The following is a 24,190-nucleotide window of genomic DNA, read 5'->3' on the forward strand; positions in this document are numbered from 1 at the left end:
AAACACACTACTATGTGTCTATATTATTAGGAGCAGTGTAGTGATACCAAAGATCTATATTTTAATATAATGTATATGTAATATCAATACAACACACTATTATGTGTCTATATTATTAGGAGCAGTGTTAGTGATACCAAAGATCTATACAGTATTATAGTGTCTATATTATATATGCAAAATATCTGCACACTAACTAGAGTGTCTATATAATATATTATTAGGAGCAAGGCTCTAAACACTATGTAATATATAGATACAAAATATCAACACATTATTATAGTGTCTATATAACATATCATTCTAAACAGTTTTGAAGTGAAACAAAGTATTCACTATTATAATGTCCATGTAATATAGTATTATAATCAGTATTATAGTAAAACAAAGTATTCACTATTATAATGTCTATGTAATATATTATTATAATCAGTATTATAGTAAAACAAAGTATTTACTATTAGAATGTTAATGTAATATATTATAGGCAGTACTGTACTATACCCTTATTTGGTTTTTATGTAAAATATTTTCGCCAGTATTTTAGTTTAACATAGAATCTATACACTATTATGGTGTCTGTGTAATATATTATTGGCAGTATTGTACTGATACAAAGTATCTCTACATTATTTGGTGCCTAGGTAATATTATTAGCAGTGTTATAGTAATACAAAGTAGTTAAACACTAGAGTCTTATGTATTATTAGAAGTGTATAGTGATGTTTTTATGGTCTTTACGTAATAATATTATTAGGAGTCGGATATAGTAATAAAAAAAGTATTACAAAAAAATATTTTGTAAGGGCAATATATTCATAGCAGTATTGTGATACAAGGGTGTGGTGTCTATCTATCTATCTATCTATCTATCTATCTATCTATCTATCTATCTATCTATCTATCTATCTATCTATCTATCTATCTATCTATCTTTATAGAGATATGTATATATCTATCTATATATGTATCTCTCTCTCTCTCTACAGCAGTGTATATATATATATATAGATATAGATTTATATATAGATCTCTCTCTCTCTCTCTCTCCTCTCTCTCTCTCTCTCTCTCTATATGTTTATATATATATATATATATATAATATATATATATATATACACCCTGTTGTAGGGTCTTGGGCTCTAATATATTAATGCAGTATTATAGTGATACAAAAATATTTATACACCATTATGATGTCTATGTAATATTTATTAGCTGCTTAAAGTGGGACGATGTTATCTTTTTTTTATAATAATTTTAGAAGTAGTATTATAGTAATATTAAGTATCTGTCTACATTTTTGGTGGCTATGTAATAATATTATTAGGTGCAATATTGCAGAGACACAAAGTATCACACTGTTTTGGTGTGTTTATTATATATTATTAAATAGATGTATTATAGTGATACAAAGTATCTATGTACTTTGTGTTGTCTATGCAATGTTGTTATTATTAGTAGTATTATGATGTCAGTGTATTGTGTGATTGGGGGATTATTGTGGTGATATAAGTATGGAAGTGTCTCTGATATCTGGTTGTATCAGATTAATGACATGGGATTTATTAGTGACCCTCTTTTGTATTCTTCGTCTACAGTGCTCTTGGTCGATCTACAGGTCCCCAGATTTAAGAGAATTCACTTTCGCTTTCAGACTCCAGTGCCTGAAATAACAATCAGAAGTCATTAAAACAGAAGTCTAAGGACCCAAGGACTTTGGGTGTATGTTTGAACAAATGATGGAGGGTGGCCACCGACCAGCCTCGCTGGATGGCACATCACGCTGTGCTCAATGGGCAGCACCCAGAGAGCCCACCACCCCGGACTGGCACACAACTACATGAACCAGCTCAGCTGCTGCCCCCGCGATGAGGTGGATGTGTTTTTTAACCATCTGGATTCCCAGGGAAATCCCTACTATGCCAACTCTGCCCATGCCAGGGCAAGGGTCTCCTACAGCCAGGCACATGGTAAGACCCCCTACGCTTCTATATAGGTGTGCGCGATATGCACAGTATGCGTGTTCTCTGTGCACTTCCTCGTTCTGAGAGTAACCCCAGAGGGAGGATATATGGATTCCAGACTCTTAACACAATTTGGTTATTTTTTCTTGTCTGGGACTCGATTTAGAGAACCCCAGAAAGTGGTCACTGCAAGCACAGAGATCCTTACACAATTTGGGGGTAGCAGTAAAGGGAAGGGGTGTCCCATATAATAAAGGAAGTGGAACTACCCTAAAATATATAATAGGAAGAATTGTGTACGGTTCTTGCAGAAAAGCTAACTCTCATTTTAATTCTCTGGGCCTGGTGTGTCCTGTCTGCGCTAAGACTCAGGATGGTCGGTTGGGGAACCCTTTATTAGTTCTTATATTTGCTTTTAATTATAATTTTCATTTTTTTCAAAGGACAGTATGTGTGTTCTGTATATTTTGTGTCTTTAGCTCATTTGTGACAAATAGTAACCCAGCCATAGTCACTTCATAAAGGAATTCATAGGGGACATGGACACTAATTAGAACTATTGTGTATGATATCAATTCTATATGGAGACACATTTTGTAGATTGGGGGTCATGTAGCAGAATATATTAGATACTGAAGATAATCACAGTATCTATATATACAAAAAAAAAAACAAGAGTATATATACTTATTATTTTAAAGACCACTAAAGGCCTGCACATGTTACCTGTAATTTCTGAAAGGTGTGCATATATAATATGAAAGTATAAGAACAGAAAATAACACCCCCAACCCTATAATAAAGTGTCATTTGTTGCAAGCACATGTACATGACATATTAATATATATTATTTACATTATTGCATAGATAAGTGTGTAAATAGTGATTGTAATGCATGCACTTCACACACACACACATATATATATATATATATATATATATATATATATATATATATAATATATATATATATATATATATATATATATATATATATATATATAATAAAATTACTGTCTCAATTTTTGATGAAACATGCTGTGGGTATATCCGTGTTATATATAGTTGTATATATGGCTGTTGTAGATCAAGTTTGCATTATGTTTGGTGTAGGTCATGAGTGTATTTATATATATATAATTGTGGGATGTGGATGCCATTTGACTGATGCCCTTTTGTGCCCACAGCTCGCCTGACTGGCAGCCAGATGTGCCGACCACACATCCTGCACAGCCCTGGACTTCCTTGGCTGGAAAGTGGCAAGTCGGCCCTAAGTGCTGCCCACCATCACAACCCCTGGACAGTCAGCCCATTCGCCAAGACCCCTCTGCACCCCTCTGGCGGCTCCCTGTATCCTGGTGGAGGCTCCTCGGGGGGCCCATCTTCTTCCCACTCCAGCCCGCACCTGTTCGGCTTCCCCCCTACCCCACCCAAGGACGTGTCCCCCGACCCTGGCAGCGCAGCCTCCCCAACCTCCTCTCGGATGGAGGACAAGGACAGTATCAAATACCAGATGTCCCTGTCTGAAGGGATGAAAATGGAGGGGGGCAGTCCCCTGCGGAGCAGCCTGGGACACATGGGCGCTCAGTCATCTACCCACCACCCTATCCCAACCTACCCATCCTATGTACCTGCACCACACGAGTACAGCAGCGGTCTCTTCCACCTGGCAGCTTGCTGGGGGGACCAGCTTCCAGCTTCACCCCAAAACAGAGGAGCAAGAGCAGATCGTGTTCAGGTGAGAGCCTTACCTGTGTACCTCCTATCCTATTCTAATGGTCATGTACATGTCATTGGTTGATCAATAACATGTCAAGGACAATCTTCTCTTAATTTCCTAGACATACATATGAACCATCCACCCCATAATCCAGTCCACACTGATTATCAATAACCCCTACACTCATCCACATAGACACGATGCCATCCAATAATCAATACCTATCACACTTCATACCTACATTGAGGATAATTAAATCCCAACCATTCCACATTGTGTCGGAGTTATCTAAAGATCAATCAATATCTTATAAGCTCATCGACCTTAATATACACAAAGATGTATCAATACCTGTGGGCTCCTGTTAATTTATACCCACCGATATTATCAATACTTAACATCCTACACACATGATCAATAGCAAGGCATCATTTGTTCCTCCATATCCACAGCTTTACAAATACTGTCTTTAATATACTTGTGAGTAACCAGATCAATAACTCATTCACAGACCCTTTCACTATACATTGACCCACCTAATCCACCTTGGTGTCCTCTCCTTGTCATTGCTATAGGGACTTTAAATGTCATATGTACACAGAGCTGCCTGTGCAACACACTAGCAAGGAGCATGTATTTGTTACAACAGGATCACATCTAAATAGACATTAGGTATACATAGGTAGCACAGGCAACGAGGCTGATTAACTAAGGAGTTGAGAATGTGAAGATTGTTATGCAAGCATGTACTGAGGAAATAAATAAGCAGGAATTTGTTTTTTTTACACAATTGGGTAATTGAAGAGAATGTTCACTTTTTTTATTTATTTTTTTGAGTGAACATTTTTAACTCCTATAGTAAATCAGCCTCAGTGCATGGTGAGTTAGATACACTGCAAGGTCTATGACATCATGCCTTTAGAACCTGGGTGGGTGAGTGTAGCTTCAGGGCTGGGGTAATAGATTAAATATGACATTATTATTATTACATTCTACCTGCAGGGCTACAGTGCTAGACTTCCCAATATGTCTTCATGAATATACATGAATTTTTGCTAACCTTAGGTATCTGCAAATGTCTTAAAGGTGCACAGTAATATCTAATAATAATAATAATAATAATAATAATACTATATACTAATATATACAATATTATTATACTAATAATATATATATATATGCACCTTCATGACTAATACATATAGATAATAAAAATATATAATAATAATAATAATACTATATACTAATATATACTAATATTATACTATAAAATATATATATGTATATAAATATATACATATATATGTATAGTCATATATACATGACTAATACATATAGCTAAGAAAAATATATTATATTTGGTATTATTATAAGGTATAGTATAAGTCTTAAAGGTGCACAGTAGTACCACACACACACCACACACACACACATATATATATATATATATATATATATATATATATATATATATATATATATATATATATAAATAATTACTAGCTATATGCACTAGTCTTAAAGGCACACAGTAATGGATATGTATATATATATATATATATATATATATATATATATATATATATATATATTTATTTATTAAAATATAAATATATATATAATACATAAATAATAGTAAATATATGCTACATGTACTAGCTTGAAAGGTGCACAGTGATGCATATATATATATATATATTTAGATATATAGATATAAATAAAATGAATCGTAGTAGCATTAATAATGATATTAATAATAATGACAATTATTATTTTTATTATTATGATAATGGAGTGTGGAATCTTCACAATATTATGTAACTTCAATGATCCAATCATGTGCAGATGAAATCATTAAACAGGAATTAGCATTTTTACCTGATTGGCTAATTGAAGTGAATAACAATAATTTATTGTGAAGATTCTCAACACTATTAGCAAATCAACCCAAATGTGGGGTTGATTTCTCAAAAACAGGTGAAATTTGTATGTTTTGAAATGTAACCATCTTTGTGCAGAATAGTGAAAATAAAAATAAAATGATATTAATAAATATACTGCATTTTTTAACAAAAATTATTTTATTTTAATAAAAAATAAAATAAAAAATAATACATTTTAAATAGCTAAAATACTTTTTTTTTTTTTTAAGTGAAAGTATATTTTTTGCAAGCACATTTATTGGAATGTTGTTTTTCTAAAAAAAAAAAAGTGACCCAGAGTTTTTATTAGAATAAAAGTAAAAAAAAAATCACTTGGTGTTACACTACTTTTCCTGTTCAGATTCAAGTGAATGCAATACTTTACATCTGAGTTGGCTTGAAGAGATTTCCCCACATTGCAGGGGTTGCAGTTTACACAATTACTTGCGTGTAAAAAAATGACTAATGCATAAACACAAAAGAAAAATTCGTGACTGATTGATTGTTTTTGTAGAAATTTAAACCCTCCAGTCCTGCTTCCTGCCTCCAGATCAGGGCATAGGGTGGACACTTACTTGTCTGCAGCATTCTGTGCTTTCAAAATTCCTTAACTGGAATACAATGAGCAATTGCTGGATCTTTTTTTTTTCAGGATCACTCCATAAAAAATAAAAAATAAAATAATAATAATTCTGCATTAATAAAAAATAAAAATAAAACTGCAAATTATTTTTTATCTTAAAAATTATCTTAAAACCAGATTGCTCTAACGTTGTAACTTTCACTTTTGTTGATATGTTACAAAGTTATTTACTAGAAATGTCAGAAATAAATTGTAACAATCAGAAAGGAGATGTAACAGATAAAAATAAACTATACAATACTATACTATACTATACTATACTATACTATACAATAGAATATATTGTAGTGTATGAAAAATACGGTTGTTTTCTGGCATATCGTGGGTTCAAAGGCTAATAAATAATAATAATAATAATAATTATAATAATAAGTCTGGGTTTCTAGTATTTATGTGCAAATGTCAGGCAGCCAAATGAATGTTGCGTCTAAAATGAAATGTCGATATATTGTTGATTGCTGTAATGTATGCGATATTTTTTTTTGTGTTTGTGAAGGACAGTGCAAAAATATTGTGAATTTGTTTTTAAAGAAAGAAATCCGGTTTCTTCGTGTTTCCATTTAGAAGGGAGAGAATGTGTCAACTGTGGAGCTACAGCCACCCCATTGTGGAGGAGAGACGGGACCGGCCACTACCTCTGTAACGCCTGTGGGCTCTACCACAAAATGAACGGTCAAAACCGACCACTCATTAAACCGAAACGGCGACTGGTAGGTGCCAAGCCAGTGGGCATTGGGGGGGACAAGGGCTCCTTTCATGTACTGTTCATTTTCTATTATTGTTGTCTTTTTCATTGACTATAACATTCTATAACATTGATCTAAAACAATTATCTATTAAAAAAAAAAAAAAGCAGCACTATACTCCTTTTATTTACTCCCATTGAACATCTTGTCTGCAAAGCTAGCAATCTACTTTAAAAGATGGTAAGAGACAGGGCAATGCCAAACCTGCTATTTTGCTGAACCTAGTCCAGAACATTTTCAGTACATTTTATTAACATGGTCATTTAAACCACTTGGCTGTAGAGCTAGCAATCTACTTTAAGGAATGGTTAGGGACAAGAACATTGAAATAATTTACTCCATTGAGCATCTTGTTTGCATCTTGTTCTACTTTAAGGAATGGCAAGGGACAGGTCAATGTCATAGATTGCTATGTGGCTAAAATGGGTCCAGATATTTTTTAGTACAATTTAGGAACCTTTAAATCACTTGGCTGCAGAGCTAGCAATCTATTTTTGGGAATGGCAAGCGACGGCGACATTATTATAATTTATTCCAGTGAGCATCTTGTTTGCAAAGCTAGCAATCTAAGGACAGGTGAATGTCATAGATTGCAATGTGGCTGAAAGTGGCCCAACAGCCATGATTAAGCACAAAGTCCAGTGTGAAACGCGTAGGCTGCTATCTCCTTTTTTTTTTGCTGTACTTTGTAGTGCATTTGCCATTGGTTTTAAAATAAAGACGGCGACATTATTATAATTTATTCCAGTGAGCATCTTGTTTGCAAAGCTAGCAATCTAAGGACAGGTGAATGTCATAGCTTGCAATGTTGCTGAAACTGGCCCAACAGCCATGATTAAGCACCAAGTCCAGTGTGAAACGCGTAGGCTGCTATCTCCATTTTTTTGCTGTACTTTGTAGTGCATTTGCCATTGGTTTTAAAAATAAAGACAACCCAAGGGTTCTTTGGAAGTGCGGCTGTCCATTCTTCTAGCCTCTACCATTGGCCCAACATGTTTACTACAGCTTAGGAACATGGTCCTTTATATCACTTGGCTGCGGAGCTAGCAATCTATTTTTTGGGGAATGGCAAGGAATAGGAACAATGTCACAATTTACTCCATTGAGTATCTTGTTTGCAAAGCTAACAATCTAGTTTAAGGAATGACAAGAGGGAGGTGAATGTCATAGCTTGCTAAGACTGAAACTGGTCCAGATCCCTTTCAGTACAGTTTATCAACATTGTTCTTGAAATCACTTGGCTGCAAAGCTAGCAATCTATTTTCAGGAATAGCAAGGGACGGGGACAATACCATACTTTACTCCATTAAGCGTGTTGTTTGCTAAGCTAGCAATCTACTTTAAGGAATGGCAAGGGACAGGGACAATATCCTAATTTATTCCAGTGAGCATCTTGTTTACAAAGCTAGCAATCTAGTTTAAAGGACAGGTAAATGTCATAACTATGTGGCTAAAACTGGTCCAGATTCTTTTCAGTACATATTAGGAACATGGTCCCTTTAACCACTTGGCTGCAGAGCTAGCAATCCAGCAATTTTTGGGGGGAATGACATGAGGGAAAGGGACGCTACCATAATTTACTCCATAGAGCACCTTGTTTGCAAAGCTAGCAATCTACTTTAAGGAATGGCAAGGGACAGGTCAATGTGGTAGCTGGATATGTGGCTGAAACTGGTTCAGATCATTTTCAGTACAGTTTAGGGAGCATGGTCCTTCAAATTAATTGACTGCAGAGCTAGCAATCTGTTTTAAGGAATGGCATGGTAGAAAATACCATACTTTACTCTTTTGAGCATCTGTTTGCAAAGCTGGCAATCTATTGCAAAGAATTAAAAAAATAAAAATTAAAAATAAAAAATAAATCTGCGCTATCAAAGTGGTTGAGCAGCTGCATACAGTCCAGTGAAAAAAAAGGAAAGCAATACAAACAGAAAACAAAAAATGCAGCGCTGAAAAAATAAAAAATAAACAATGATGTCTATATAAAACACTTAAAGTGTATAAGTCCATAAATTGGTGGAAATAATCTTAAATTGAAAAAAGTCAATCAGTATATATGAAAACACTTTAGACGTATATTCCAATTCCATAAAAAGACAAGTCCACAAAAATAAACGTGAAAAATAAGAGTGAGATGATCAATCAAATAATAGTGACACGACACCCCGCGGTGATCCAAAATGAACTGTAATGAAAGTGATATCGCCCGCCCACCAGTGGAGGCTTACCGGATCGATGGACCCAAATGAGCTTATGCCCAAAGGATCAATAAAGCTTATAACTCGATTGAGTATGGAAATGGACCGAACCACACCAAACGGTCGATCAGCAGACAACGGTGAAATCCTCACTTAATAACAGGTGAGCAGGATGACTCCAGTTGAAAGATGACTCATAGAAGTGGAAGTACTTGCACGGAGTATGTGGAGGAAAATAAAAGGCACATAGCGTAACTCCGCAAAAAAGGGGAAGTTTAATAATGGTTAAAAACACTTACAATTATGTAGGCATTAAAGGACATCGATGTAGGATAGTGCATGGCAGCAGTAGAGTCCCGACGCGTTTCGCTACAACTAGCATCGTCTGACATGCCATGCACTACTGCTGCCACGCTACAACTAGCATCGTCTGACATGCCATGCACTACTGCTGCCATGCACTATCCTACATTGATGTCCTTTAATGCCTACATAATTGTAAGTGTTTTTAACCATTATTAACTTCCCCGTTTTTGCGGAGTTACGCTATGTGCCTTTTATTTTCCTCCACATACTCCGTGCAAGTACTTCCACTTCTATGAGTCATCTTTCAACTGGAGTCATCCTGCTCACCTGTTATTAAGTGAGGATTTCACCGTTGTCTGCTGATCGACCGTTTGGTGTGGTTCGGTCCATTTCCATACTCAATCGAGTTATAAGCTTTATTGATCCTTTGGGCATAAGCTCATTTGGGTCCCATCGCATCCGTAAGCCTCCACTGGTGGCGGGCGATATCACTTTCATTACAGTTCATTTTGGATCACCGCGGGTGTCGTGTCACTATTATTTGATTGATCATCTCACTCTTATTTTTCACGTTTATTTTTGTGGACTTGTCTTTTTATGGAATTGGAATATACGTCTAAAGTGTTTCATATATACTGATTGACTTTTTTCAATTTAAGATTATTTCCACCAATTTATGGACTTATACACTTTACGTGTTTTATATAGACATCATTGTTTATTTTTTATTTTTTCAGCGCTGCATTTTTTATTGCAAAGAATTGGCATGGGTTAGGGACAATGCCATAGCTTGCTAGGTTGCTGAACCTAATCCAGATAATTTTCAGTACAGTAAGGAATATGGTCCTTTAAATCACTTGACTGCAGAGCTAGCAATCTGTTTTAAGGGGGGTGATAAGCAATATGATATTGTTTTTTAATGGCTAATGTGATGTGTAAAATGTTAGGGGTGCGTGCAAGTGTTTGCCAGCAGAGCTAGCAGTCTTTTTTATGTGACGTGTTAGAGCTGATTTTATTAAAGGAGATACAAATCTTTGCAAAATTTGGTGGATTTACTAATGGAATTGGCAATCTTCACTCAAATTATTGTGCTAATATTTACTTCAATTATCAAATATTGTGAAATGCACATTCTTGTTCACTTTAAATAACCAATTATGTGCAGATACTTGAATATCCACACCATTTCTGAGTGAAGAGTCACAACTCCTTTAGTAAATCAGCTAAAGTGTTTGAAGTTTCTGAACCCTTTAGTTAAATCAACCAGTTTTCCTTAAATGGGTGTTGTGACACCAGATCCATATTTTCCTGTCTGTTCTATTTGGGCTTGTACCCTTTTGATTGCAGAGCTTATGACCCATTTTGGGACAGGGTAGGGTATAGGTGACCTGTCTTCTATTAGTTACAGAATATCCTATAGCTTCCATTTAATGCAGAGCAGTCTACAATTACAGGATGGGTGGTGTAGTTTTTGGACTGCAGAGCTGACAGTCTATCCATACAGATAGCATTTCATGCAGATAACTCTACATGCACAGGTTTGGTGGTGTCGTTTTTGGGCTGCAGAGCTGACAGTCTATCCACAGTTAGCATATAATGCAGAGAACTCTACGTGTACTGGCTTGGTGGTGTAGTTTTTGGGCTGCAGAGCTGACAGTCTACCTATACAGATAGCATTTCATGCAGACCAGTCTACATGCACTGGTTTGGTGGTGTCGTTTTTAGGCTGCAGAGCTGACAGTCTATCCACAGTTAGCATATAATGCAGAGAACTCTACATGCAGACCAGTCTACATGCACTGGTTTGGTGGTGTAGTTTTTTGGGCTGCAGAGCTGACAGTCTACCTATACAGATAGCATTTCATGCAGACCAGTCTACATGCACAGGTTTGGTGGTGTCGTTTTTGAGCTGCAGAGCTGACAGTCTATCCATACAGATAGCATTTCATGCAGAGAACTCTACATGCACTGGTTTGGTGGTGTAGTTTTTTGGGCTGCAGAGCTAACAGTCTATCCATACAGATAGTATTTCATGCAGACCAGTCTACATGCACATGTTTGGTGGTGTCGTTTTTGGGCTGCAGAGCTGACAGTCTACCTATACAGATAGCATTTCATGCAGACCAGTCTACATGCACAGGTTTGGTGGTGTCGTTTTTGGGCTGCAGTCGATTTATACAGATAGCATTTATACAGAGCTGACAGTCTACCTATACAGCTGGTATTGTAGACCAGTCTACATGCACAGGATGGATGTTGTATTTTCTGTGCTGCAGAGCTGACAGTCTATCCATATAAATAGTCTATACAAAGCAATTGTATAAATGATCCAGGATAATTTTGGGTTTTTGTACCTGTGCTGCACCAATGACCCTACATACCTACAGAGATGTACAGGAGACCACTGTATGTATGATTGTGGTCGGTTCTGGCTGATGCCAGTAATTGACTTAAAGGGGATTAATCACGGATCAGCTCTTCCCATATACCCAAGATTGATGTGTTTGTTTTCTGTGAGGTTTGACATCTTCCAATTCATCAGACCTGGTGACATACAGCAGTCTTTACATTGCTCATGCAGCCTTGCACTGACCTTTGCTTGGGGGGGGTCACTTCCAGTAAATGGCGAGTCTACCTGCAACACCAACAGTTTGTTGTCCCTCCCAAAGCTAGGGGTTAAAGAAGACGGGCAACTGACTTAAGCTTCCCCCTCCAGGGCAAATACCTAATACACGGCTAAGCATTCTGTTTATTGCCCTGGGGGGCAAATATAGCACCCCCCTAATGTGTACAGCAAAGGGCAGTAAGCCAGAAATCTAATTAGCGGCTGTATTTTGACCAGCAGGTCATGCTTATGTTTAAATGCGGGTGGGGGAACTACAAGTCCCAGCATGCCCTCTCTGAATTTGACAGATCCACATCTGCTGGAGAGACAGGCTACTAACGTATTTTTTTTTTTCTGATTCGGAATTTCGTTCAGATTAGCGCACAGAGCATGAGAATGTCGCAGATGCGAAACAATTAGCAAACTCGACTGCAAAGGCTCCTAATAGCAACAAAAAGTCCCTTTTTCTTCTTATCAGCCTCATAAATCAGGGGAACCACCCCTGGCTTAATGGGTCTTTCTAAAGGACATGGAGTCATTTCACTTGTGTAGTCTACAAATTGTGCGAAGTATTTTTTTTTCTTTTCTTTCTCTCCTTTTTTTCTGCACTACTCAGACAATCCATGGATTTTTTTTTTATAAGCTATTCATTTTCCATGGAGTCACCTACACTTTGTATTCAGGACCTTTTCTCTTTGTTGTAATGGCAACATCTGATCTCATGCTACAAGTTTCCTATCCGGATATCTGCACTGGGCTGATAAGGAAACCTAGGCCCTCTGTTTCCGGACATAAAAAAAGAAAAAAAAAAAAAAATAGAGTTTACCATAGGCGAGGCCAGGCTGTTTTCGAATGTCCAATACTTTGCAAATATTGCTGCTGAGGTTAAGAATTAAACATTTTTTTTTGTACAGCAGCAGGGCTTTGTTTTCTTGGAAAGGGAGCAGTCTGGTTAACCGTTTCAGCGCTGGCTTGGGATAGAGTGGCAGTTGGAATTCTTGGGAGAAAATATGTGGGACTTGATGATGTGGAAGGGGAATTCCTCTGAGTCACCTTGCTGGAGAACAACTCTTCTCTGGCTAATTGACTTTCAAGCTTAGTAGGCTGGAATCCCTGGTGGGGGCATTGTTAAGAAGCTTGAAAAAACAAATTATTAAGGACTTTGAAATGATGGAGCACATCCTTTCCTTACAGACAACCCCCCCCCCTTCCAAATCACAATTTAATGTCATATTTTACATATAAAGGACAATGCTGGGGGGGAACTGTGTAGGTATTATATAAAATATTATTATGCAGGATTTATATAGCGCCAACAGTTTGTGCAGCAATTTACAATGTAGAGGGGGGGACACAATACAGTTCAATCAGGGCCATCTCAATAGTATCATGGGCCCCTGGGCAAAGTAATGCTCTGGGGCCCCTACAATGATGACAGTGCAGGTAAACAGACATTAAAGCGGGAGTTCACTCCGAATTTTTTTTTTTTACATTAGATTGAGGCTCATTTTGTCAAGGGGAATCGGGTAGTTTTTTTTAAATCGAAGCAGTACTTACCGTTTTAGAGAGCGATCTTCTCCGCCGCTTCCGGGTATGGTCTTCGGGACTGGGCGTTCCTATTTGATTGACAGGCTTCCGACGGTCGCACACATTGCGTCACGAGTAGCCGAAAGAAGCCGAACGTCGGTGCGGCTTTATATGACACCTGCGCAGCGACGTTCGGCTACTTTCGGAAAATCGTGACGCAATGTATGCGACCGTCGGAAGCCTGTCAATAAAATAGGAATGCCCAGTCCCGAAGACCATACCCGGAAGCGGCGGAGAAGATCGCTAACCAATCAGCTTTTAGGTTTGCGCCTAGGTTCACACTGAATGCGGGTGTGAAATTGTTGCGAGTTCAGCTGAATTTCAAACCCGCATTTCAGTGCGGCTTCGAGGGCAATTTTGGGAGACATTTGTGCGAGTTCCTGCACAGATGTCTATTGAAATCGCCCCTGAAATCGCCAAAAGTACTTCTGGGAATCGGTGCGGCGCCGCACTGATTCGGACAGTGCCGTTGCCGGCAACAGGCGGTGAGTTGGCATGCAATTTGACTTGAATTGGCCCGATGTGAACGGGGGCTTAGGGCTCTTTCACACGGGCGGCCCGTTCTCCTCTATGGAGCTACGGATGTCAGCGGTGACATGCCCGCTGACATCCGACCCGCTCCGATCCGCCAAAGTGTGACGGAGGAAAAACCTACTTTTCCATCCGTCTGGCGGATCGGATCGGGTGAACACGGACAGACGGTCCGTGTTCATCCGATCCCCCCATAGGGGAGAGCGGAGAAAAGACAGGGCGGTCCCTGCACAGTGTGCAGGGACCGCCCTGTCATCTGCAGGCTTAGCAGGGATCCACGGAGCGATCCCCGCTGAGCAAGCCGGAGGTTCACGGGGCGGATCATTACTGATCCGCCCCCTGTAAAAAGGGACCTTATTGTCAAAACTTAATTGAACAAGCTGAAGTTAGATGCTGATTGGTTACTATGCACAGCTGCACCAGAGTCTGTGTTTTAATAAATCTCCCCCCATGGTGTGCTAAGTGCAGTAACCCACAGCAACCAATCAGAAATGATCTCTCCTTAAAGAACGCCAGGGTGGCAAGATCTCTGCATCCAAGTGTGCAATGATGTGCGTCGCACATACGTCTGATTCAGAGTCTTTTAATAGAAAACCTGGGTCCCTGTGCTGTCATTTGTTGCTGCGCCCAATATAGGTCTATAGGATTTCCCTTACAACCAGTCTGTTTCAGAGAGGCCCACAGAGGGCAGAAAAAAGCATGCAAGATTTGCTTGTTGCAACTGAAGATCTCTGGATAGGGGCATGGGGGTGTATTTAAATCTGTCCTTACAAGTTACACTTTGCTTGTACAATCTCACTGCAACACATGTAGGCCCTTTTCACCCAACAGACATAACATGGTCATAACATTTTTTCTGATCTTAAGGAAAGGAGTTCAAAAGTTCTTGCTTAAATGATAAGTAAATAGTATAATGCCCATATCTTGAAACACCGATTTTTGGATTTTTGTGCTATGGATGTTACGCCGCCGCTGCCCTACGTGAATCTGGCCCCATGTTCCTTAAGGTGCACATAAGCACAGATCAGCCAATGAATTGTAAAGTGAAAGGTTGGATTCTGTAAAATATAGTTTAATAGGCATGTTTTGCACGTATGCGCTCCCGGTAACGCGTTTTGACGCAACGCAAGATAAGGTGCTGGATATATGCATTGCAGTCCATGGCCGTTCATTCTGAATGGCACTCCAATGCCACATGTTCACGCTCATGAGTTGCGGAGTTCAATGTTGCCCAAATAAAGTGTGTATGTGTTTTTATGCATTGAGGATTGTTAAGATTTAGAAAACACAATTTAAAATAAAACTCACCATGAAAAATAATCAAATTTTTATATTGTGTGTGACTATGTAAGTAAAAAACAGCATGCACGGAAAAGGTTGCCGGGTTTCTGAAGACTGGTGTTATTTTGCCCAGTCTATTGTTCACTTCTTCCTTAATTAAATGTGTAATTGTTTTTGCTATCCGTGAACACGAATGACCTATATTGATCCATCTCTCCACAGTCAGCAGCAAGACGAGCAGGCACCTGTTGCGCAAACTGCCAGACGACCACAACGACCTTATGGCGACGCAATGCTAACGGAGACCCAGTGTGTAACGCCTGCGGATTGTACTACAAGCTGCACAATGTAAGTTGCCCTGGCCATTTCCTGAACGTCATGTCTAAGCTTGGCTTGGTAGGAATTGAATAGGATTGGTTTCTGTTGGGTATTTCCCCTGGGGGATGTCCACCTCCCCCCCCCCACCACCACCACCATTCACCCTCTAGCATAGCAATGCCCCATCCAATATGGCTTTACAATGCGGATAGCTTGGCTTCTACATCTCTGTGACACCGAAGGGAGATGGGCAGACAATGGCCACACATTCTCTGCTTCTCTTTCAATTTGTTGGAAGTTAATCATTTAACCCTTCAACAGCTGGCTTAGACCTTCTACATAGGGGTTTTTTTTTTAAACTGTTTAACGCAGTTTGTATTCCTTTAGTAACATTAACTGAATTTGTCCCTACTATATTTGTAATAGTCTACATAAAGTTCTGCTGCCAAAAAAATCTTTGCACGTAAAAAATAAAAGGATAATGAAATTTGACTTTAGCACTGCCTCTATACTAATATCCTTATGCTTAGGCTCTTAGTTAAACAACATCGGAAAATAATTATTATGCATCTCATGTTACAGTGCAAAGGTGTCAGCTTTGTACTACAATTACTAGGGCCTGGCCAAAACAGATATTACTTATTCAATTACAAGTTAAATGCCAACTTAGTGGATCAAATCTCATTTACCTGAGTAGTTAAGTGTTGGCCTCAGTAAGGGTCAAATTTTCAATTATGGGTGGACGCGGGAAAGCTGGACATTTGAGGGCCTTCTCATACCTATCATGGAGCTCCCTACTCCAATCCCACTTTTCTATCGGCATTTTTTTTGTAAACATAAATGAAATTATATTTAACTATGAAGATGTCCTAATTCCTCCCAACTATGCCTGGGAAGAGCAAGGAACTCAAGTTCTGAGATGTTCTCCTCGGAAGCCCTAGGAGATAAAATAAGTGAGTGTAGTGAGCTATCAATGTGGACTAATTATTTAAAGAGTACCTGTTGCATTCAGACAGTGTAAGCCAGTCTTTCTCAACCTTTTCAACTCAAGAGGAACCCTTGAAATAACTTTCAGGTCCCAGGGAACCCTGGTAAACATGACTATATCTACAACCCATGATACATTAGTGTGATGGGTCAGTGGGAAGAATGCTCCTTATATTGGTGGTCATTGGGAAGAATTTCCCCCTTACAGATAAGTTCCCAAATAAATCTAAGGCCTTGTACACACGACCAAGGAACTCGTCGGGCGAAACACATCGTTTTCCTCATCGAGTTCCTTGTTAGGCTTGCCGAGAAACTCGACAAGCTTTCTTTGCGTACACACTGTCAAGACAAAATCTCCTCCTTCTCAAACGGGTTCACATACAACACATACAACGGCAGGGGAAGTTCGATTCCACTGGCACAACTCTTGGGGCTGGTTTTGCTAATCTCATGTGTTTGCGTGTTAAGTAAAACTTTGGTAAGAGACGATTTGCACTTTTCAGTCTGTTACAGCTTGAAAAATGTGTTATCTCCATTACAAACGCTACTTTTACTCCCGTCTCATACTTTATTCTGAGCATGCGCAGGTTTCTTAGCATACACACGCTCGAGTTTCTCGTCGAAAACCAGCCCGACGAGGAACACGACAAGCAAATTCAGACTCCCATCGAGGAAAAAGAGAACTTGCTCTCTTTTTTGCTCGTCGAGTTCCTCGACAGTTTCCTCGATGAAAAACGTACACACGACCGGTTTCCTCGGCAAAAAAGCTCTCCCACCAAGTTTCTTGATGGATTCTGCCGAGGAAACCGGTCGTGTGTACGAGGCCTAAGCCAGTCTTTCTCAACTTTTTCAACTCAAGAGGAACCCTTGAAATAACTTTCAGGTCTCAGGGAACCCTGGTAAACATGACTATATCTACAACCCATGATACATTAGTGTGATGGGTCAGTGGTGCTCCTTATATTGGTGGTCATTGGGAAGAATTTCCCCCTTACAGATAAGTTCCCAGATAAATCTAAGAAGGCAGAAATTGATCATTGCTCAAAGAACTCCTAGCAACCTCTGGCGGAGCGCCAGGGTTCCATGGAACCCTGGTTGAGAAACCCCGGTGTAAACAGTGTTTTGGGGTTAATCCAATGCTAAACTTAGATGTTTGGCTTTACATAGCTCTGAAACTTTTTATGCTTGGAGAACTTTTTCTTTTACAAACGTTTTTATTAAACAGTCAGAACAAACAGATCCAACAAGTGGATAGTTACAATGCGTAATAAACATATACAAGTCAGTTAGACGTACATTTTCAAAGGCTTAACACCTCACGTTTTTTTTTTTTACAAAGCACATTTTCTCTCAGTTTAGGCCGATACGTATTCTTCTACATATTTTTGGTAAAAAAATCACAATAAGCGTATATTGATTGGCGCAAAAGTTATAATAAGCGTCTACAAAATAGGGGATAGTTTTATGGCATTTTTATTATTATTTTTTTTTTTTTACCTGATCTGCTATTTTTTCCATGACTTCGACACTATGGCGGACACATCGGACACTTTTGACACTACATTGGGACTATTCACATTTATACAGCGATCAGTTTGTCCGTTTGCAGACCAAACTTTTTGTCTGATGAAACCCGAAAAAGTTGGTCCGATGGAGCGTACACACGATCGGACAAATTTGAAAACTTGCAGATTTTGAAGTTTGTTGGAAAAAAGTCCGACCGTGTGTACGGGCCTTTAGACTAACCCAATATTTAGCAGCTCTACAAAGTAAAAGCAATATAATGTACCGGTTGTCACTGCACAAGTGTTACGTACTCATGATATTTTTACGTTGTTTTAATAAAGAATGTAGCTGCATGCTCCTCTGCTCTCGAATTGTTTTTTCTATGTATTGTTCTTTCAGAGAACAGTTCTGACATCAGTTCTGCGGGGGGATTCACATGCTCCGAACATGGTTTAGATTAGCCAGTTCATGATGTTCTTGTATTTTGTTACAGGTGAATAGGCCCCTGACCATGAAAAAGGAAGGAATTCAGACCAGGAATCGGAAAATGTCCAACAAGTCCAAGAAAAACAAGAAAGGATCAGAGTGTTTTGAGGAACTTTCCAAGTGCATGCAGGAGAAGTCTTCTCCTTTCAGCGCGGCGGCCCTGGCCAGTCACATGGGGCCCATGGGTCACTTGCCTCCCTTCAGCCACTCCGGCCACATTTTGCAGACGCCGACCCCTATCCACCCTTCTTTTGGGCACCCACACCCATCCAGCATGGTAACAGCAATGGGATAAACAACAAAAAAATAGAGACTTCTGCAGACTTGAACTCGAGCATGTGGGCATTGCCTGGGTTTTAGGCGCCCAAATCCTCCTAAGAAGACAATGGAGAAGTGTCTTGCACCTCGTCTGTTGCATCAGATAGGCCTTTGCACTGGACTTAAGCAGGACCTTTTTGGTGGGACTAGATAAGCACTTTCCTCCCTCCGGACTGGAAATTAAAAAAAAAAATTAAAAAAGGAATAATCTGTTTTCCACTGACCAACTCACAGTGAAGGTAAAAAAAAAAAGGTGGATATAGCGGGCTTTTATCTTTTTTTTTATTTTTATTATTACTGTGAATATTGTAAATATGTTAACCGTCTCTTGTGGGTGAAAAGGACCCAGTGATTGATGATGCTGGATTTGTACTGCAGACTCATTTCAAATGGACAACTTTATATATTAAAAAATATTAAAATTATAATGCTTAATTTTAAAAGAAAAAAAAAATATTTATTTTTGCTCCTGATGTTTTTTTTTTTTTTAATTGCATCACTGGCCTCGTCATGAGGTCATCTGGCCTGTAAGCTTTACTCTTTTTTTTTTTTTTTATGCGTTGCCACCCTTCTTGGACTTAGACCACCACAACATGCTTGACCTGAGTTTAACCCCTTCTGCTGCTGGAAGGCTGTCGGTGAAGAGGTCTTAGAATAAGAGACCATGAAAGAAAACATTGAAAATTATTTAATGTGGTTCTTTTTAAGTGATTGCACCTGGTTTTAAGGTTTTGAGGCTTTTTTTTTTTTTTTTTCTAAATTAAGATACTCATTGGCTTCGTTTCTCGACATTCTTCGGGTTCACATACCAGGTTGTCTTACAATACAATGTGCTTTATTTAAATCTGAAAAAAAAAAAAAAAAAGTCTCTAAACTTAGCTAGCATAATTCAAAATGGCTTCTTTGTTTTACTGTAAGATTGTTAGCTCTTTGAGCGAGCGAGATGAAATCCAGGAACGCTTTCACTGTCTTTGTAACTATCAACCAAACTTTGCTAGCAAAGGCTGATTCTGACGCTAAAAGTAGTTGACTCAACAAAATTCTGGCGTTATATAAAGCCAGCGCTGAAAAAAACCTACACGTGGCATGTAACTGAAAACATGTATGATCACCAAAGACCAAATGTTTTTGTTTTTAAAAATGTAATAATGTGACCGTGTAACGTATTAAATGCTTACCCCCCCCTCCCCCACCCCTTCCCAAAGCATTCTACTGTTAACAACTTAACATAATGTCATTATGTATATATTATTTAAATAAAGAGAGCGAACCTGGGTGGAGGAAAAATATAGCTATAGACAGTGAACTAAATCTTGTATCTAATGGCAGATGTACAAAAAAATTTTTTTTGTAATGAACATTCCAGCAATTATATAAAACGAATATAAATTGCAGTCATTTCGTTAAACAATGTAGGGGCCAACTCAGATTAGAAAAAGGCTTAAAAAAAAAAAAAAAGGTCAAGGGGACAGGCTTAGTTGACTTGCGTGTGACGGTTGAAATTAGATCAGAAAAAAAAAGAAATGCTTGCTGGGGTTTGCGCCCGATGTTAAAATGTGGTCCTTTAAAATTTCTTTAAACTCTTGCTAGCCAGAAAATTCATCAGGAATTTATTCTGACGGTTTGGCTGTATAGAGGGTTAATGCTTAATGGTACAAGCTGTACATTATTTTGTACCTTTTTTTATTTTTCATTTTTTTTTTTTTTTTTAAAGGGTGGGTGGGGTACAGGAACATATTACTGATACAAGAGTAACTGAATAGTGCAATATCTTGCCAGCCTGCAGTTTGTATCTGGGGGCCCAGAAATAAATTATTTTGTATCGGTAGCCGCATAAAATTATACAGTATTTTTTTTTACATTGTTTTGATTAGTGACCTTAAGTTATTGTTGATTCTGTACACCATGTTTATATATTGTCTGTAAAAAAAATTGTATGCTATCCTCCCATTCAATGAAGGTGAATACTAAAAATAAAAGGAACTTTTTTGTGCAATCTGGTCTCTGTCTGTTTCATATGATTATTGCTTTAAAATTATGAATTTTCTTTAGTCATAAAAAAAATAAAAGATTTTTTTTTTTCACAAAAGTAATGGGAAAAAAAATGTTAAAATAAAATTCAACCACGCGTGCTCTGTTGAGTACACCCGGTGAAGCATTTTAAGATTATAAATTGTTGAATTAGGACGTTCAGGGTTTATTTATATGGAAATTAAAGTATGCTAAATGTTTATGTTTAAATGAAATATTTCAATATTAAATTAATTTATTACAGCGAGGAAATAGCTGAGCTCAGATTTCAGGACTTTTTTTTTTTTACTCTGCTGTACGTATGAAATTATTATTTTGACATTTGACTTATTATCGTATTTTATTTAACAGAATCAAATTGACATAATTCTGTTGGCATGAGATTCATTCCAGTTATGTTGCTATATTTCTGCATTGATAGGCATATAGTTTTGCAAGATCTAATATTAAACTATATTTAATAGGTAGCCCTATTTTTCTGGTATGTGTGGTCAAATGTTGGTCCGTCGGTCTTAAAGCCAATAGCACTATAGGAAATGATTTATTACATCTCCGGTCTTGGTCCATGCAATATGCAAAATGCGTGCGCAAGATATTATTTTTTAATTTTAAATATTTCCACTTTGTTATCTGATTTGATGTCTTCTTGACGTCATACAGAACAACTGATTTTGTTAATGGATTTTCTTTTTTTCTTAATTCTTTATTTATGGGTATGCAACATAATACAGTAGTGACAGCACAATCCTGAGAAAGGTTGTCAGTGGTAATACAATGGAAATTCAAATAACAGAGGTTAATATGGATTTTTTTTTTCTTCATAAAAATTAGATGTTTTGGGAATAATATATTTCAGTGATGGGTTAGTGATCGAAAGTCCTCGTGAAGATACAGCACCTCATCCCTGGTTTAGTTAAATAAAGGGATTCGTCGGGTTGTATTATTGTTTTTGTATTATGTATTGTATTATTTTGTTTTAAAATAAAAAAAGAAATTAATCGTAAAAAATAAATAAAGGGATTAGGAGGGTAGGGGATTATCGCGGTGCCAGAATAGAAACCAGACCTGTTTTTTATTTATCAAAAATAGAAAATATTTTATTAAAGTTTTACAAGATAAAATCTGAATCACAAAACAATACAGCAAAGTAGATCGTGGGAGCTGTACATAGAGATAACATTTTGGATCGAGTCTACCCTACTAGTTTCGCCAGACACTGGCTTCGTCAGGGGATTCAAGACTAGATCATCTCAGTGGAAGGCTCTAAAATAGAACAAAACAGTTTTAGCAATTCCATCAAACATAGATTACAATGAAATCTGTTGATCATTTTATACAATAGATTCAAAAAAATATATATAGTTTGGCTGGGATAAGTGGCGAGGCATCGAAAACCATGGTCCCAAAAAATTAGGTGCCCTAGGTGACCCAAGATTCCCCATTTACCCAAATACTGAACCACCCTTAAAAGAGGGGTGGACAGAGATATCTTTTACAAGGTGTAAAGTTAGTACACCTTGTAAAAGTATACCCTTCTATCCCGCTTTCGCTGTAATTTTTTTTTAAAAATGTTTTTTTCCCGCCGCAACTCTTTTTTTTTTTTTACGCCAGTCGCGATTCTCAAAACCCGGCGCAACATAAAACCGTGCAAAGCACGTCGGGAAAATAACGTCGGGAGCATGCGCAGTACGTCCGGCGCGGGAGCGCGCCTAATTTAAATGGGACTCGCCCCATTAGATTAGGAACGCCTTGCGCCGGACGGATTTAAGTTACACCGCTCAAAATTTCTAGGTAAGTGCTTTGTGGATCGGGCACTTAGGTAGAGATTTTGCGGCGGTGTAACTTAAACGGGAAACATTAAGTTACGCCGGGTTTTTGTGGATCAGGCCCTAAGTATCCTTCCATACCTAAATAAAATTATAAAAAATTATAAAAATTAAATGGTTAAAAAAAATAAAAAGAGTAAAAACATTTTATATAAACAAAATATTTTTATTACCAGATTTGAAGTTGAAAGTCAAGACAGGTTGGTCGATTTAAAATGTTTATTTAAAGACTATATGCGTGTTGATTTATGCTTGTTGATTTACTGCACCTTAAACATTACTTTTAGACCTTTGTTGAATGTTAAAGGGGTAAAAAAAAAAAAAAGCTCATAAAAATACACTAATGTTTTGGTCCAGTAAAGTATCCCTGCTCTTAGTGCATTTTAAAGATTAGAAGGAGTGACCAGCAACACTGCTGCACACTTCACTTGTAAAGAGAAAGGGGCCTATTAAACATGCTGGGACAATTACAGTATTTTGTTGCCAGGCTGAACCAGTTTAACAGGATCGGAGGGAAGCCGATTCCCAAGTCAGCCTGCTGCTTTTCCACCCAGAACAATTTTGATAATGTCTCTTAAGGGTACGTCACTGAATAAACACGCTGCGGCAAAACACAGAAGACGAAACCAGGGTTCCGACCTTTGAAAACACTCTTTAGACGCTCGTATGTAGCCAGAGGCGTAACATGCTGTGTGTGATCCTGACCATTTTATTCAATGATCTGATTGTGTAAATGTGAAACCTTCCGATTAGAGAAGAATAAACAGATAAAAAAGTTGCTTAATTACAAAAATAAATAAATAAAAATTCAAAAACATTAAATGGGAGTTGGATGTGTAGGCCAATGACCAAAAGAGATTTTGTCTAGATCTTTCCAAAAATATGCACACTTGGATCATCTATATGTGCCTTTTTTATGGTCAAGAAAAAAAAATATCTTATAGCAAGTTTACTTTGAGGAAAACAAAGCAAAAAGGTCATAAAGCCACACCTAGCCAACGGCTATTCCCCTTGGATACCTTGTAACACTCTGTAGCAGTGGTTGTCAACTTATGGACTAAAGAGGGCCTCAAATACAGCCCCTGACTTTACAAAAGGTGTAACTAGAACCTTCAGGGCCCCGGTGCAAGAAACCATTATACACTCCCCCCACCCTATCCTGGGGCCCTCTCTCATGTTCTTCAGCAGGCCCCCACTTGCCAATTCGAGGCC

At 38.0% G+C, this 24,190-nt stretch overlaps 1 protein-coding gene across 1 annotated transcript; it reads left to right on the forward strand.

Annotated features, from left to right (window-relative positions):
- Positions 1-1,600: 1,600 nt before the first annotated feature.
- GATA2 (GATA binding protein 2) lies at positions 1,601-21,117 on the forward strand. The gene is given in 7 exon segments (XM_040358968.1): positions 1,601-1,869; positions 1,871-1,973; positions 3,155-3,631; positions 3,634-3,705; positions 6,820-6,962; positions 15,729-15,854; positions 18,811-21,117. Coding segments are annotated over 7 exon segments (1,305 nt in total). The 5' UTR covers positions 1,601-1,773; the 3' UTR covers positions 19,099-21,117.
- Positions 21,118-24,190: the final 3,073 nt, after the last annotated feature.

This window comes from Rana temporaria, chromosome 7 (genome assembly GCF_905171775.1).
Source record: "Rana temporaria chromosome 7, aRanTem1.1, whole genome shotgun sequence".
Classification (NCBI taxonomy): Eukaryota; Metazoa; Chordata; class Amphibia; order Anura; family Ranidae; genus Rana; species Rana temporaria.